Source organism: Tursiops truncatus, chromosome 14 (genome assembly GCF_011762595.2).
Source record: "Tursiops truncatus isolate mTurTru1 chromosome 14, mTurTru1.mat.Y, whole genome shotgun sequence".
Taxonomy (NCBI): Eukaryota; Metazoa; Chordata; class Mammalia; order Artiodactyla; family Delphinidae; genus Tursiops; species Tursiops truncatus.
This window is the reverse complement of record NC_047047.1, coordinates 56,752,709-56,768,963: the sequence shown is the minus strand read 5'-3', so window position 1 is coordinate 56,768,963 and position 16,255 is coordinate 56,752,709. Positions and strand designations below refer to the sequence as shown.

At 43.2% G+C, this 16,255-nt stretch overlaps 1 protein-coding gene across 4 annotated transcripts in view; it reads right to left on the bottom strand.

Annotated features, from left to right (window-relative positions):
* Positions 1-2,591: 2,591 nt before the first annotated feature.
* Positions 2,592-16,255, bottom strand: part of SLC8A1 (solute carrier family 8 member A1) — a 345,035-nt gene continuing 331,371 nt past the window's right edge. For all 4 annotated transcript variants that reach the window (XM_073791419.1, XM_033838665.1, XM_073791418.1 and 1 more), the window contains one exon: positions 2,592-6,042. In XM_073791419.1, the coding sequence (XP_073647520.1) occupies positions 5,666-6,042 (377 nt within the window). In that variant the 3' untranslated portion in view covers positions 2,592-5,665. The remainder of the gene's footprint in view (positions 6,043-16,255) is intronic.

The window sequence follows — 16,255 nt, the reverse complement described above, 5'->3', positions numbered from 1 at the left end:
TCTTTGCAGTCAACAAATTAGGAGGGCTGGGCTCTGCATTAACTGTCAAAATTGACTCAGTAACATTGACGTTAGCTAATTTCTCTCTTGGTGTGTTTGGTTACTAATGTGAATTTCCCTACCATTTGCATATCATGAATGTAATAACTACAGAGAAGCATTTGATCCACTCATGTTTCTTGGAGGCATGGAAGCTATATATGATGGGTTTCTATGGTTATACACTTCACGTTTGGAGATGTACGTGGGGGTCTTTATCCTCGACCCATACCTGCATACATATATAGAATAAAAGGCTAGGTAGGTGCACTAAAACATGAAGCTTGTGATCCAGAGAGGAACAAAATGAACAGTGCTGCTTCAGTGTGTAGCTGTAGGGTCTAATCCTGTCCTAAACATTTATAGAGATACCACTGTCTGACGCCTGTTTTCCAGGTGGAACATCATTATATTTGACTTTCCAATAACAAGTTCACTTTCAATAAAACATGACCAGAGTATTTTTAGTATGAGCCTTTTCCGCATTGTTGAGAGGTAATACTAAACACTACTAAGGGTAATGAATATGATGGGAATAGCCATGGAAGAACTACAAAGGTTGGAAATCGGGAAAAAAAAAAGGGTTAAGATTGCATATTCCCAAGGGGACACCTCTCTGGATCTTCGAAAAAAGGTTAGACTGCATGATTTTAAAGAATGTGAGCAGGTTAAGCATCTGTAAAATACTGCATTGATTACCAGGCAATTCTGGGCAAGCAATTCTTCCTGTCAAGACATGGGTCATAATTCTAACTACAAAGTTATATTGCTTTTTTGAAGTTATAATGTTCTGTTCTACAAATCAATCAATCAATGAAAATAATTTATACAATGACCACTGATTTAAAAGTCCCATAGGAGAGTCAATGAGAGGACCTTTGACAAAATGGAAATTGGGAGAGCCTCTGAATGCATCTGTTTGGATATCTTGGCAGGGAAAAAGTCACAGCTAGATACTCACCCATTTCTCATTGGCTGGAATGCTGAAGCACTCTCTCCCTTGGGAGTCCCCCCAACTTAGTGGTTGCTCCTCCTATAGGTAAGACATTCTCTGCTTTGGGAGATGATTAACCATGGCTGGGTTAAGTTCTAAAAATCAAATGTCTCTTACAATTGTTTCCCCTTCCTATGCTATCTTTGCAGGTGAAATATCATCAGGACCGACCAACACTTGACGTGTGTTGGGTGGAAGACAATGAATGTGGCTAGAGGTGATAAGAACACAATGGTTGGAAAGAAGAGCAGAAATGCAATCCATTACCAAAATCTGTAAGTAGATCTGAATGAAAGTTCATGAAGCCACTCATCACAGCACCTTTCTTTCTTTGTAAGAGAAATGTGATTTTTGTATGTCTCTTCTATGTCCTGTGCTTGTTTATCAATTGAAATGCTCAATTTTACCAACAGCTGGAATGTCTTGGCCAAGTGCAGTGATTACTACAACAAAAGCCAAGTGCCATTTTTAGGTCACTGTAAGATCCAGTGTCGTACATGGTTGATCATGAAATGGCCAGGTATTCTTGAAGTTATGAAACTATACTCATGACTTGCTCTGGATATAACTGCCCATAATCAGACACAGACAGAAAACCATAATCAAAGAGAAACTGCCCATCTTGAGCCAGGAAACACTGAAAGAAGTCTTAAAGGAGTTGATTTACATTCTTGAGATAGTGAAGTTTTGTCACCATTAGAGAATGTGAGGGCTTCATCATCTACCAGAGGAAACGTGTTATTTTTCTGATTGCTCCCACAATGTTCTCAGATGGAAGCAGCCAAACTGGTGAATCTCACTTTGACAGATGAGGAGCAGGGGCCCTGGGCTGTGGAATCAACAATGAATCTAGGCCCTCGTGGACAAGAGCATGTGTACAATGATCTTTTATTAATCGTGAGACCACTGCAGGGGAGGGTATTGCATCAGGAAGTCTCATTGTGGACGAGAGCCACCTATCAGAATAGCTGCAGAATTGAAGACAGCATGCTTTGTAAGCAAAAATTATAAGAAGAAAAAACTGAGTGTGTTTATGCTGTGAGCCACAAAAGCAAAGCTCCATAAAACCTTCCCTGGTGGAAGGCTTGAATCGGAATCTTTGAAAGAATAAAATTAGCTTATAAGAGGTTAGAATCATTGGGCCACGGCATTTTGCTGAAGAGTTGCTCAACAGGCAAGGCTACTCTGGTCACTGAATTATTCCTTTTGCTGTTAAAGAAGTAGACGTTGGCTGCTCATTCTGTGTTAAACCAAAGATTGGGTCCCAGGAGACACACTAATTGTTGATCCAAGAAAATTACCTTCCCATAGGAAAGTGTTCTGTGTATGACCATATATGAATATAATATGGGAATTCTAAAGAATAATATGAGGAATTCTAAAGAAAAATTTAAAGACAATGAGATGCATGAAGTATCATTTATCTCAATATTCTGACCCTGTGCTCCTTTGGGACATTAAAAGGAAACAATGCGTGACCAAAGGGTTGACATTTGCCAAGTCGAATACTGGGCATCTATTTTCTTTCTTTTGGATGAGGATACCAATTGCACAATAATACCTTTTCGGTCTTTATTTCTTCAAAACATGAAAGCAAAAGATGAAGTAGATGACAATGAGAAGAGAGAAAACATTCCATACAGAATATGCTGTATCGCTAGTGATTAAATCAGAAACAATTAGAAACTTTATTTGTCTGTGTCAATAGTGTGTACCATTTATAAGGAACAGCACAATTAGTGCACTTCCCCCCCAAGCTGTGCATAATACACACAGAATAATCAAACAAAAGAATTTTACACGACTATAATTCCTAATACAACCCTGAACAACCAGAATCATATTGTCTCGAAAACATGAAAATTTAAAAAGCAAACAAACAAACCAAAAAGCTTTGAAGTTGACCAACGGCAAGGATTTCTTAAAGTCCTTTGTGAAAATTTGCTGTGGGATTATTAACATTCCAAATATGGCTAGAAAGGAGGGCAAAGTCTTTCTAATGTTTCAACAACTCATATCCCTTGACAGTTTACTTGGTGTTCCTAGGCTAGCTTTCTAGTTAATAAATCTTCAAAAAAAAAAAAAAAAGGGTTAGAGTTTGCCCTCAAAGGAGTTAGGCCACCAGTGTGTTGGGCCATGACAGGTAGGGGTGAGGCTCCAAGAGATAGGAGAAATTGTAGAGCCGTGGGGGGCATAGAAAAGCACTGCTGTCCAAGAAAGATAAAAATTGGGGTTAACTGGGCCTTCTCAGTGATTGGATCACCAGCACAATTGCCTTGCTTGGTTTAAAATGGGAAGATGTGCAGATCTGCAAGACGGGCTAAGGATACATAGACTGCTTTTCGTACCCTATGCCTTATACGGTCTCAGTTAAAGACAATCTTAGATGTTTAGACAAGAGGGTTTCAGAATTGTGTTCTTCTCCTAAGATCAGACTGTTTCCACGTGACTGCGTTAACCCCCTCTGGGCAGGGATCTGGGCTGTCTTGTCCATGGTTTAGTCCCCAGGAGGTAGCACAGTACCTGGCATATTGAGTGGGTAACCAGCATTTAATTATTCATTCGGTCACCCAATGTTTATTAAATGATGAATGAGCCTGATGATTAAGTGGAAGAAAATACAAATTAAAATTGTTGAGAGTTAAGGATCTTTGAATCAATACAGAGGGCTTAGGGGTGTCTCCGGCCTGGGATTCTTTATGGCTAGAGAAGTGTCTGAGAGGGGACCTCAGTCATTCCATTTATACCTCATTCGTGGACTCATGGCTTTGGAATGTTGGGTTTATCCACCCTCTCTGATACTGTGAAACAGAAAGAGCCATTCCTTTTCCAGCGTTAAAAATCTCCCAGGGCAATGCTCCTGGGAGGCACTCATCATCCCATTTAATTGCTTCCTCCTTAGTCCTAAGTAGAGAAGATACACTTTTAAAGGCCTGTTGCTAACCACGGCTTCTTTCCTCCTCAGGAACTGCAGATACAATCAGAGGGGTCTGGATGGTGAAAGAAACAGGGCTCCAAATTGCCTTTTACATACAAAACTAAAATGAACAAACCAGCACGATCTACCGTCTGTGCCAGACAGAGAAGATGTGAAATAAATACTTTGGGGGCAGGGGTGTTGTGGGAATGGAAGCTTTCAAAGCTCAGGCACATCTAACGCATCCCCTTCTCTACATGCCCTTCTCCTTGGCCTTCCTGAACCAACAGGTGAGTTTTTGAGGCTCTGATGTGTACCAAGTGGCTAATTTTCCATGAAGATACTTTGCCTACTGTCCTCTCAATAGCTTTAACTTCCCATGTGACAGTTATTGCTTCTTAGAAATGAACATGCAGGTCCATGAATAAGCCATTTTCTCCTTTTATCCCTAATCAAACTCAATAACAACACAAAAGTTACAACTCAGGTGAAAAGAAAACTCACGTATGTCTTCAACGACCCATCAATCAACGTTGCCCGATGGGAGAACGGTATGTGCTATACTCTACTATGTACAGAGACGCTTGGTTTTGTTGTATTTGTTTTTCATCCATGCACTGTGTAACAGGTATCACAACAACATTCCCAAACAGGCCCATGAAGGAGGAGCAGATGTTCGGTCATGACTGGAACAGGAGTGTGCAGGCCATGGATGCTTTTGCAAACAAAACTGACGGGCGATCCCAGGCAAGAGCAACGTGGGACTGGGACACACACTGATGCAAGTGGAAAAGGATGATGTGCTTTTGGAAGGGATGCAAGTGGAAAAGGATGATGTGCTTTTTGGAATTCCTCCTGTTTGTATGAGGGGAGGTGAGCGGGAGGGTTGGGATGGGGGCGTCTGGGGGGTTAGCAGGGCTGGAACACCAGAATATAAGGGCCTTCCTAATCACAGTCCAGTGCTAAAGAGATAAGAAAGGATTTTGCATGTTCCTGGGAATCTAGGCGCGATGTTCCTGTACCTGGTGAACAAGCGTGCCAGGCCTATCTTTCACTATCAGACTCTATCTAGGACCATGACTTTTCTGGGCTCCATTCCAGCTGCCATGTTTCTTCCTGGAGGCAGCTTCACCTCTGCTCCCATCCCAGAGATGCGCATGCAATTTAGTTATATGGTGAAGACATGCTTCTTTCTTCTTCCATGCCCATTTCCTCTCTTAATCCAAAATAATTTTTTAAATGCTTGGGGGAAGGGAGAGTTATCGTAATGATTTCCATTTTTACCCAAAACCCATTTGCATTTAGATTGGTCATCACCTCCCACAAGAGAAGCAAAAACCCTGATCCTCCCCCCAAAAACCAAAACAAAAACCTAACATCAACTACCTCCCCAACCCCACCCCCCAAACAAGCAAAAACAAACAGAAAACAAATCAAAGACTTTACGATTTATGAACCCGGGGAGAACACAGCCCTCAGAGGCTGAGCTGCAAAGATGGCCCTGCCTCCACGCCTGGTTCAACGTGACGACGCCCCTGGGAACAGGAGGTGATGCCTTCTCACTCCGGCCCTAGTACAGAGTCTGCTCGTGAAGCTGGATTCCATCAGCAGGTAAGTGGACATGACAAATGTCAGTTTCTTCTGTTCGTTATACATAATTTTTTATGTATATATATGTATATATATATATAAATTTACTACATCTGATTGTTCCTTTAGAAGCCTTTTATGTGGCAGTAGGCCTCCAGGGAGGAGAAGAAAATGTACAAGAGCCACAGGAGCACAAAGAGGCAGGATGTGAGGAGCTTGGCAGTCCGGGGCCCACCCAGCTCACCTCCGATTTCTGGCCTCCGCCGATACAGCAGCACCCCGACATTGATGAAAGCAAAAATGGTGAAGAGAGTGACGGAGAAAGCCAGCGTGCCAGGGGACACTTTGAACTGTTCCCCGTTGGCTGCATGGTAGATGGCAGCGATGGACCAGGCCACGCCAATTCCCAGGAAGACATTCACTGCGTTGCTGCCCGTGACGTTACCTATGGACGCATCTGCGTACTGGTCCTGGGTGGCGGCCACTTTGCTTGCAAATGTGTCTGTGGAGGAAGAGGAAAAAGGCCATGACACTTAGCCACTCAAAGAGGTCTGTGGAGTGCCAGCAGCTTCAGCTGCGTACTCTGGAATCAAACCATCGATGGAGACCCCGTGACCAGGACAGAGCTTTGATGTTCCCTCGAGTCCCAGTCGTGTGGTCAGAACGACAGGATCCAGGTATCAGGACTTGCTGACTTATAGGTGACCCTGGTCAAGTTCTTTACCCACAGATACCACGGTTCTTTGTAACGCTGAGTTTGCAGGGAGGCATGTTTCAGAGCGTTATCACGGCCTATCTACATCAGAATCAGATGGGGTCCTTCTTAAGAATGAATATTACCAGGCTCCGTCCGGCCATGCTAGATCATAAGTGCCGGGACTCGGGAACATGTTTTTACAACATGCCAAAAGATTCTAGGTCAATGAAGTGTGAGAACGGCTGCTGAAGGGTATTACTGAAGGCTGCTGTATCATCAGCTCTAGTTTATAGATGAGAAGGTTCAGGGCTCAGGAAATATTTCCAAAGATTCGAGAGCAAGTCAGTGGTGGAAGTGAAACTAACTGACCCATGATAACAACTGACATTTGCCTAGAGCCTTACAAACAGGAAAGCAGATTCACCTATGTTATTGTGTTGATGGTGACAACAGTTCTATGAGGAGAGGGAACTTTATAGGTGAGGATACTGGGCTCTGAGAGGTGCAGCACCACCCAGCAAGGAAGCAGCCATGTTAAGGCTTGAGCTCACGCCTCCTGCCTTCATGCAAATGCTGTTCATCGTTCCATCTCACCCTTCCCTGGCCTGGCACGTTAATGGCCATCCTCAAAGCTCTTTGTTCGCCAGTAATCCTGTATGCATCTTTTCTCTGAAGCTGGGAAAATCATACATTTCCTTTCTCTACAGGGAGTAGGACAAGACTGACTTACACTTGGTGAGTAGAGCACCGGGGCTTAGTGCAAACCCGACTCAGAGGGTGTGGAATTCTGCCTGCACAGCGGAATGTGTGACCCCAGGCAGGTGACTTCATTTTTCTGAGACTCAATTTCCTAATCTGTGAAATGAGGATAGTCATGCCCACTTCAGAGTGCTTTTGTTAAATTGAGCTATCATATGTAAAATGCTAACGTTTCTTTGTACAAAGCAAGAGTAGCTCCTTTTGGTGCTTTGGGAAGACAATGTGAATGGAGCTGCCTAGATCCATCTATTACAAGTTGACGCTGGATCTGAAATAGCTCCCTTTATTAAGAATGTGAACAGGACTTGTAAGATATTCAACTTCCTTTCTCTATGCTCACCTAGTTACTGGTATCAAAGTCCTTTCAGTTACCTCTGCAAAATATGTTGCACAGTCGGTTTAGAGTAGATATTAGTAACTGTCAAGTTGCACTCACGTTTGCGAAGCCAGCAATGGCAGGTACGCTGTTACCACAAGGCACTATGCTCTGAGCATGCGTGTAGTTGTGTGCTATCTGGATTACTCTCTCCCCTCTGTTGCTATTCGTTGCCACTTCCAATGAGGATGATACGTAAAGCACGTACGTTTCTATCAGCCCGTAGATTCTTATGCTTTTACCATGGGTGCTGAGAAGCTACTGGATCTGTGCTGTCACATTCTTTCTGAAAGGGAACTGGTTAACCTTGAGGGCCCATCTCCCTGATCCTGACCTGTCTGTGACGGAAAGCAGATTTTAGTTACTGTTTTATAAAGAGGCGGACTGCTTACTCTGTGCTACACGTTACACGGATATTTTCATTCAATCCTCTTATCAACCTTATAGAGTAGATGTTACTATTTCCACTTTTACAATGTGGGAAACAGCGATGTTGTGACAGTCTGCCTCCTGGACAGGGTGTCCGTCAACAAAGCAAGGATTCTGAGACCAAATCTGTTTGATTTCAGAGCCCATTCTCACCCTAGACCTCACTGCCCCTCCTAGGAAGGCTAAAGGTTTCCTTGCCTCTGTCCATTTCAGGTTGCCCTGTTCCTTCCACTCAGAAACCTTGAAACAGCTCCTTCCTGTATCCGTGAGAGCAAAGACTGAAGCAGGTATAGGCAGCTTGCTAACCCGTCCTGCTGGACGGGTGCTGCCTTTTTGCATGCGTGATCACGCACCGCAGCCCTGTCAGGACCATCACAACAGAGGCCGGTGAGTGAAAGCCCAGTGAGACCATCGTCACGGTCTCTTGCTGTTCATTATTAAGAGTTGTTAGGACCTGACATAGCAGCAGCCTCAAAAACAATGAAGTCATTTTGCTTTGACTTTTCGAGGACAGACAGACAGCTCAGCAAGGAAAGTAAAGGAACAGAGTCTAAAGCAGGAGAAAGCCACTTACGGCTCAGCTGCTGCTCAGGATCACCTGAGATGTTATTCTGCGCTGGCGTGGCTGCTGGCGGAGGCTAGTGCCTTCCCCCCCATGCTGCAGGGGCGGGGACCTGGCATGTTCCACAGCTTACGCATGCATACCTCCCCCGGCACGCAGTACGTGGCACACTAGACTTCCTGGGTGCCCCATCTCCACTCGGAAACCCTGGACTTTCTGGATGGCATCTCTGCTGCCGCCCCAGAAGGGAGTGAGGCACAAATTCAAAGATGTACTGGGCCCTCCTGGGTCTGCAGGGACTTCTTCTCCCTTAAGCCATTTCTCAATAGCCTATTAATGTGAATAGCGCATGAGAATTCTTGTAATAATAGGTTCCTGTTTACAAATGCCTTTCTTTGGATTCTCTGAAAATTAGTTGCCAAAGCGATCAGCTCCTCACATAAATGAAACATGTTTGGGCGTCTGAATCAGGGAGGTTTTTTTTTTTTTACCTGGGTTGCACATTAGACCTTTGCTTTTCAATTCAAAAGATGGGTAAAAAAAATTGTAGGAACACAAGTAAATCCAAACCATCAGCCTTCACTGCAACAGAGACAACTCTGACTTCCAAATGAAGTGTGACAGAATCTCCCCAAACTACCTTCTCTCACCGCTGCTTAGTGCACAGAGCAGCAGACCACAGACTGCAGGCGAGGCCCTGCCAGGCCTGACCCTGAATGCCAAGCCCGCAACCTGCTATGGCTGAACAAGGCAAAAGCCACTCAAATGCCATTCCCCAGAGTGAAGTCCCAACAAGGACTATTGACATGGCGTGAGCATATTCAGAACTTGGCCCGTTAAATACAAACATGTACGAATCCGATTGCCACTGTGATTGGTACCAACTAAGTTATGTTGATAATCATTTACATGTGTGTGTATAGCTGTACCTACGTATATACTTCAGGTTAGTATTCTAATAGTAATTTTTGCTTCTAACTAACTCCCACCTTGAATTCTAATGAATTTTATTTTTATATTTTTCCTTCCTTATAAACATCTTCATTCTCAAACTTCAGTTCTGTTCATTGCTCAGCCATATTATAATTTCTTTGCAATGTCTTTTATTATGTAATAAGATTCACAATAGGAATAATCTTGGCAAATATCGATGGGGTGGACACATGGATTGGTCACTATTCTGAGCCCTTTGCTCAGCCCCTGTAAACTTCTTGACGGAAATGCAAGCGCTAAAATTATACTCTTTTTTTTTTTAGCCACATTGTAAGGCATGCAGGACCTTAGTTCCCTGGCCAGGGATCAAACCCACGCCCCCTGAATTCTGATACATTTTAAATTAGTCGTAGAGTTTTAGACTTTTGGTCCTGCCCCCTTGGTACCCACTAACAGGGAAGATTTGTTTGGGAGGCAGTGTGGCTGGAATTAAGCCCTATGTTACAGAGTCAGGACATAATTGTTCTCTGCATCTAACCTTGGCGGCTAAGTCATCTAGTCAATATGCAGGAATATTGATTAGATATCAACACACTCCCCTTTCCTCCAGAAATGATTTTCTAACTGAACTTAAACTTTATCGCTACATACAGACTAAGCCTCAAACAAACATCTCCTCTGTAAAAAGGATAGTTCTTACAGCCCTGCAGGTCACAGGAAGGGTTTACGTATTACCCAGAGTACCATCCCACGTGGTTTATCTTCGTCTTGACTCTGCATGTGCTGGGGGCCAGCTGTGCAACTCTCAAGTGCTTCGCGCTCAGGAGCAGATTTTGACTGGAGCCCAGCCTGCTACGGAGGCATGGTTGCCGCCTCCCATCACCTGTGAATTACTGATGATGCAGGGGACAGACCAGGTGGTTCAGAGCTTCCTGCTGCGTTCGTGGGAGAAGTCTCATCAAGGGGACCCTCTGGGCTCTTCTGTCAGTGTGTTCTTGGGCAAGACACTCTCTGGGGTGGGGGGGGCGGTTCTGGTTTCCTAAGTCTACTGTTTGGGTGGTACACAGAATACATCAAGAGACTAAATTCATATATATGATTTTGGTGGGATTTTTTCTTTTTTGCAGGCGTTTGTACATGACCACCCACCTTGCTTCAAATTGACTAATCGATGACGATATCTCATTTTAAAGAATAAATGACCTAGATGAAATAGTCAAAGTGATCTCTAGACCTGAAGATCTTGCCAGTGATGAAACTGTGGCAATATTTATGGAGTTGAACCACACAGCGCAGGGTCATTTGACCTCTTAAAAATAGGTAAGAAATGTTGGCAAGGTTACTTACTTCAAATCACATGACCATTTCTATGAGTGTAGCCATGCAATAACTGGTGGCAGTGAGGACTTTCAGATACTGTGTATCATGTCAATCAAGTGTGCATATCACTGGCACTGGAAATACTGGGACAGCCTAGTTAAAAAAACAATGAAAATTTGGGGCTCCACCCTTCACCCACTTAATCAGAATCTGAGAAAAAGATACAGGAATACACATTTTAATAAGTGCCTGAGATGCCTAGATTTTCCACCAAGGTTCAAGAACCACAGCTCTCAGGCATGGAAATGGAAGCTACTACTCCCAGCGCCCACAGTTTGGGGGGGTCTTGCTGGCAGGAAGAGATGTTTGAGTTTCAGGGAAGCAGCTAATTGCGAAGTAAGGAGCAGCTGATTCCTCTTAGAGGCAGTGATGCCCTCTGATAGAGTGGTTATTTGCTCATAAAACAGCTTGGTGGAGGGGCTGGGACTGCTTGACCATGAAGTCCCCCACTCTCAAGTTGTGCTATACTCTTAATTTTTTTTGGAAAAAAAAAACCCCATTCCAGCATGGCAACTATAAAAGGCCAAGGAAAGAGTGAAATTTACTTAAATTAGTTGGATTCTGGCTCTTTCACTTGCCAGGTAAGAAGCTTACCTACTTTAATATGGTTTTGAGGGAAATGAGTTAACATGAACAGTGCTCAGAATAGGGCCTGGCAATTATGAGTGCTCAATATTAGTAATTTTTTTTTTTTGCGGTACGCGGGCCTCCCACTGTCGTGGCCTCTCCCGTTGCGGAGCACAGGCTCTGGACGCGCAGGCCCAGCGGCCATGGCTCACGGGTCTAGCTGCTCCGCGGCATGTGGGATCCTCCCAGACCAGGGCACGAACCTGTATCCCCTGCATTGGCAGGCAGACTCTCAACCACTGCACCACCAGGGAAGCCCTAGTAATTATTTTTATAATACAACAGAGCCAGATCCCAAGAGAATCCATAAGTGGTCTGGAATTGTGAGTTACTGTAATGATTCTAAACTTCTGGGGAGTTATAACACCCTTTAAAGACATTAACTTTATAGTCCTAGGTATTTAACAATGTGGTAGAACAGGGCTTCCCTGGTGCCATGAGCCATGGCCGCTGGGCCTGCGCATCCAGAGCCTGTGCTCCGCAACAGGAGAGGCCACAACAGTGAGAGGCCCGCGTACCGCAAAAAAAATAAAATAAAAATGTGGTAGAACATACAATTATTCTTAAAATCCAAGAGATTTTTATTTTGAAAATTCCATATAACCTAAGTCATAAAAAGACATTAGAGATCTGGTTTATGGCCCTAATTTTACTAGTGACTGAAAGGCAGACCTCTTTGCTTAAACAACGTATCTATTCCTCTCTATTCTTTCCTCTCTTCTATGCACTTTTTGTTTCCCTCTTTGAGAATTCAAATGGAAATTTTATTTATGTACTAATTCCTCTGTCACTAAGAACCTTAAACAAGTTTTTGCTTTCGGTTGTGATATTTATTTACCCCAGTAAATATGAAACCCACACTTTCTTACTTACATACACATACTCACTTCACTGGCTCAAACAAAAAGAAACCTTGTTTGGCATCCAAGTGAAGTTTAAGAGATCAGGGAATTACTGATGTTTGACTGAATAATGACCAGTTAGGAGAGGAGTTGTAAAAACTGAAAAAGGGAAAAACACTTAAAATTTCTGCCCATAAAAACTGTCCCTGAAAAAGAAATGGAGACAATGACACCTATTTTTAGAAGAGAAGAAAAGAGGTAAGTGAAAAGCTCAAGAGGACTCATGTTGGCAGGTCAGAACACCTGTTTCTACTCATTTTTATCACCAGGGTAACTTTTGAAAAATACCAAAGTGTGAGGTCCACAATGAGTTTCTGCTTCCTTGGTCTGGAATGCGGTCTGAGCACTGGCATCTTTTAAAGCTCCCCAAGCAGACTGAGGTCCACTAACCAACTACTCAGAGCCCTTGCTTCACCCTCTGTGTAAGGACAATGGCACCTTCCCTGGATTAGCTGAGATAGAGCTATTCCATGCATTGACATGTAGGTCAACAAAATCAGGATTTTGGGAACAACAGGGTGGAGACAAGATAGCAGAGTAGAAGGACGTGAGCTCACCTCTAATTATGAAAACACCAAAATCACAACTAACTGCTGAAAAACCATCAACAAAAAAGACACTGGAACTTAACAAAAAAGTTATCCTAAATCCAAAGCCAGAGAAGCCACAATGAGCCAGTAGGAGGGGCTCAATTCCCACTGGGTGGGCAACCCACAAACTGGAAAATAATTGTCACAGAAGTCCTCACAAGAGTGAAAGTTCGGAGCCCCATGTCAGGCTCCCAGCCTGGGGGTCTGGCAACAGGAGATGGAGCCCCCAGAGAATCTGGCTTTGAAGGCCAGCGGGGTTTCATCACAGGAATTCCACAGGACTGGGGCAAACAGAAACTCCACTCTTGGAGGGCACACACACACACACACAAGGTCTTGTGCACACCAGGACCCAGTGAAAAAAGCAGTGGCCTCATAAGGGCCTGGGCCAGACCTACCTGCTGGTGGTGGAGGGTCTCCTGTGAAGGCAGGGGTACCTGTGGCTCACTGTAGGGACAAAGACACTGGCAGTGGTAGTTCTGGAGAGTACTCACTGGTGTGAGCCCTTGGGGAGGCCACCATTTTCTCACCAAGACCTGGCCCCACCCAACAGGCTCTAGGCTCCAGTGCTGGGACTCCTCAGTCCAGACATCCAACAGGGCAGGAAACACAGCCCCACCCATCAGCACACAGGCTGCTTAAAGTCTTCCTGAGCATATAGCTGCCCACTTGACACGGCCCTGGCCACCAGAGGAACATACCCAGTTCCACCCACCAGTGGGCAGGAACCAGTCTCTCCCACCAGGAAACTTGCACAAGCCTCTGAGACAACCTCATCCACCAGGGGCCAGACAGCAGGAACAAGAAGAACTACAATCCTGCAGCCTGTGGAACAGAAACTGCAATCACAGAATGTGAGAAAAAATGAGACAGGAGAGGAAACGTCTCAGATGAAGAAACAAGATAAAACCCCAGAAGAACAACTACGTGAAGGGGCAATAGGTAATCTACCCAAAAAAAGAATTCAGGGCTTCCCAGGTGGTGCAGCAGTTGAGAGTCTGCCTGCCGATGCAGGGGACATGGGTTTGTGCCCCAGTCCGGAAAGATCCCACATGCCAGAGTGGCTGGGCCCGTGAGCCATGGCCACTAAGCCCATGAATCCAGAGCCTGTGCTCTGCAACGGGAGAGGCCACAACAGTGAGAGGCCCACGTACCACAAAAAATAATAATAATAATAATTTAGAGTAATGATAGTGATCCAAGATCTTGGAAAAAGAATGGAGGGATGGAGCAAGAAGATACAAGAAATGTTTAACAAAGTCCTAGAAGAACTAACAGAGAGGAACAATACAATAACTGCAATGAAAAATACACTAGAAGGAATCAAGAGCAGAATAAGTGAGGCAGAACAACAGATAAGTGACCTGGAAGACAGAATGGTGAAAATCACTGCCATGGAACAGAATAAAGAATGAAAAGAAATGAGGACAGTCTAGGGGACAACATTGCACACACCAACATTCACATTAAAGGGGTCCCAGAAGGAGAAGAGAGAGAGAAACAACCTGAGAAAATACTTGAAGAGATAACAGCTGAAAACTTCCCTAACCTGGGAAAGGAACAAATCACCCAAGTCCAGGAAGCACAGAGAGAGAGTCCCATATAGGATAAACCCAAGGAGGAACACACCGAGACACAGAGTACTCAAATTGACAAAAATTAAAGATAAAGAAAAAATATTAAAGGCAACAAGGGGAAAGCAACAAATAACATACAAGGGAACTCCCATAAGGTTATCAACTGATTTCTCAGCAGAAACTCTGTAGGCCAGAAGGGAGTGGCACAATATATTTAAAATGATGAAAGGGAAGGACCCGTAACCAAGAAGACTATCCAACACCGCTCTCATTCAGATTCAACGGAGAAATCAAAAGCTTTACAGACAAGCAAAAGCTGAGAGAATTCAGCACCACCAAACCAGCTCTACAACAAATGCTAAAGGAATTTCTCTAGGTGGAAAAGAAAAGGTCACAACTAGAAACAATTATGAATGGAAAAGCTCACCTGTAAAGGCAAACATATAGTAAAAGTAGGAAATTACCCATACACAAATATGATATCAAAACCAGCAATCATGAGAAGAGGAGAGCAAAACTGCAGGATATTGGAAACGCACTGGAAATTAAAACAATCTTGTTTATATACGGATTGCTATATCAAAACCTCATGGTAACCAAGCCAAAAATCTACAATAGATATACACACAAAAGAGAAAAAGGAATCCAAACACAACACTAAGTCATCAAATCACAAGAGAACAAAAGAGGAGGGAAGAAAAAAGGCCTACAAAACGAACCAAAAACAATTAAGAAAATGGCAATAAGAGCATACATATTGATAATTACCTAAAATGGATTAAATGCTCCAACCCAAAGACATAGACTTGCTGAATGGATACAAAAACAAGACCTGTATACAGGCTGTCTACAACAGACCCACTTCAGATCTAGAGACACATACAGACTGAAAACAAGGGAATGGAAAAAGCTATTCCATGCAAATGGAAACCAAAAGAAAGCTGGAGTAGCAATACTCATATCAGACAAAATAGACTTTAAAATAAAGAATGTTACAAGAGACAAGGAAGGACACCCCATAATGATCAAGGGATCAATCCAAGAAGAAGATATAACAATTGTAAATATACACGCACCCAATATAGGAGCACCTCAGTACATAAGGCAAATGCTAGCAGCCGTAAAAGGGGAAATTGACAGTAACACAATAATAGTAGGGGACTTTAACACCCCACTTTCACCAACAGACAGATCATCCAAAATGAAAATAAATAAGGAAACACAGGACTTAAACAACACATTAGACCAGATGAATTTAATATTTATACAGCATTCCATCCAAAAGCACCAGAACACACATTCTTCTCAAGTGGACATGGAACATTCTCCGGGACTGATCACATGCTGGGCCAAAAAGCAAGCTTCAGTAAATTTAAGAAAATTGAAATGATATCAAGCATCTTTTCTGACCACAACACTTTGAGGTTAGAAATCAACTACAAGAAAAAAAAACCTGTAAAAAACACAAACACATGGAGACTAAACAATACACTACTAAACAACCAATGGATCACTAAAAAAAAAAAAAAATCAAAGAGGAAATAAAATACCTAGAGACAAATGAAAAGGGAAGCACAACAATCTCAAGCCTAAGGGACGCAGCAAAAGCAGTTCTAAGAGGGAAGTTTATAGCAATACAATCTTACCTCAGGAAACAAGAAAAACCTCAAACAACCTAACCTTATACCTAAAGAAATTAGAGAAACAAAACCCAAAGTTTTGTTTGTAGAAGGAAAGAAAGTTAGTAGAAGGAAAGAAATCATAAAGATCAGAAATAAATGAAATATAGATGAAGGAAACAATAGAAAAGATAAATGAAACTAAAAGCTGGTTCTTTGAGATTAACAAAATTGATAAACCTTTAGCCAGACCCATCAAAAAAA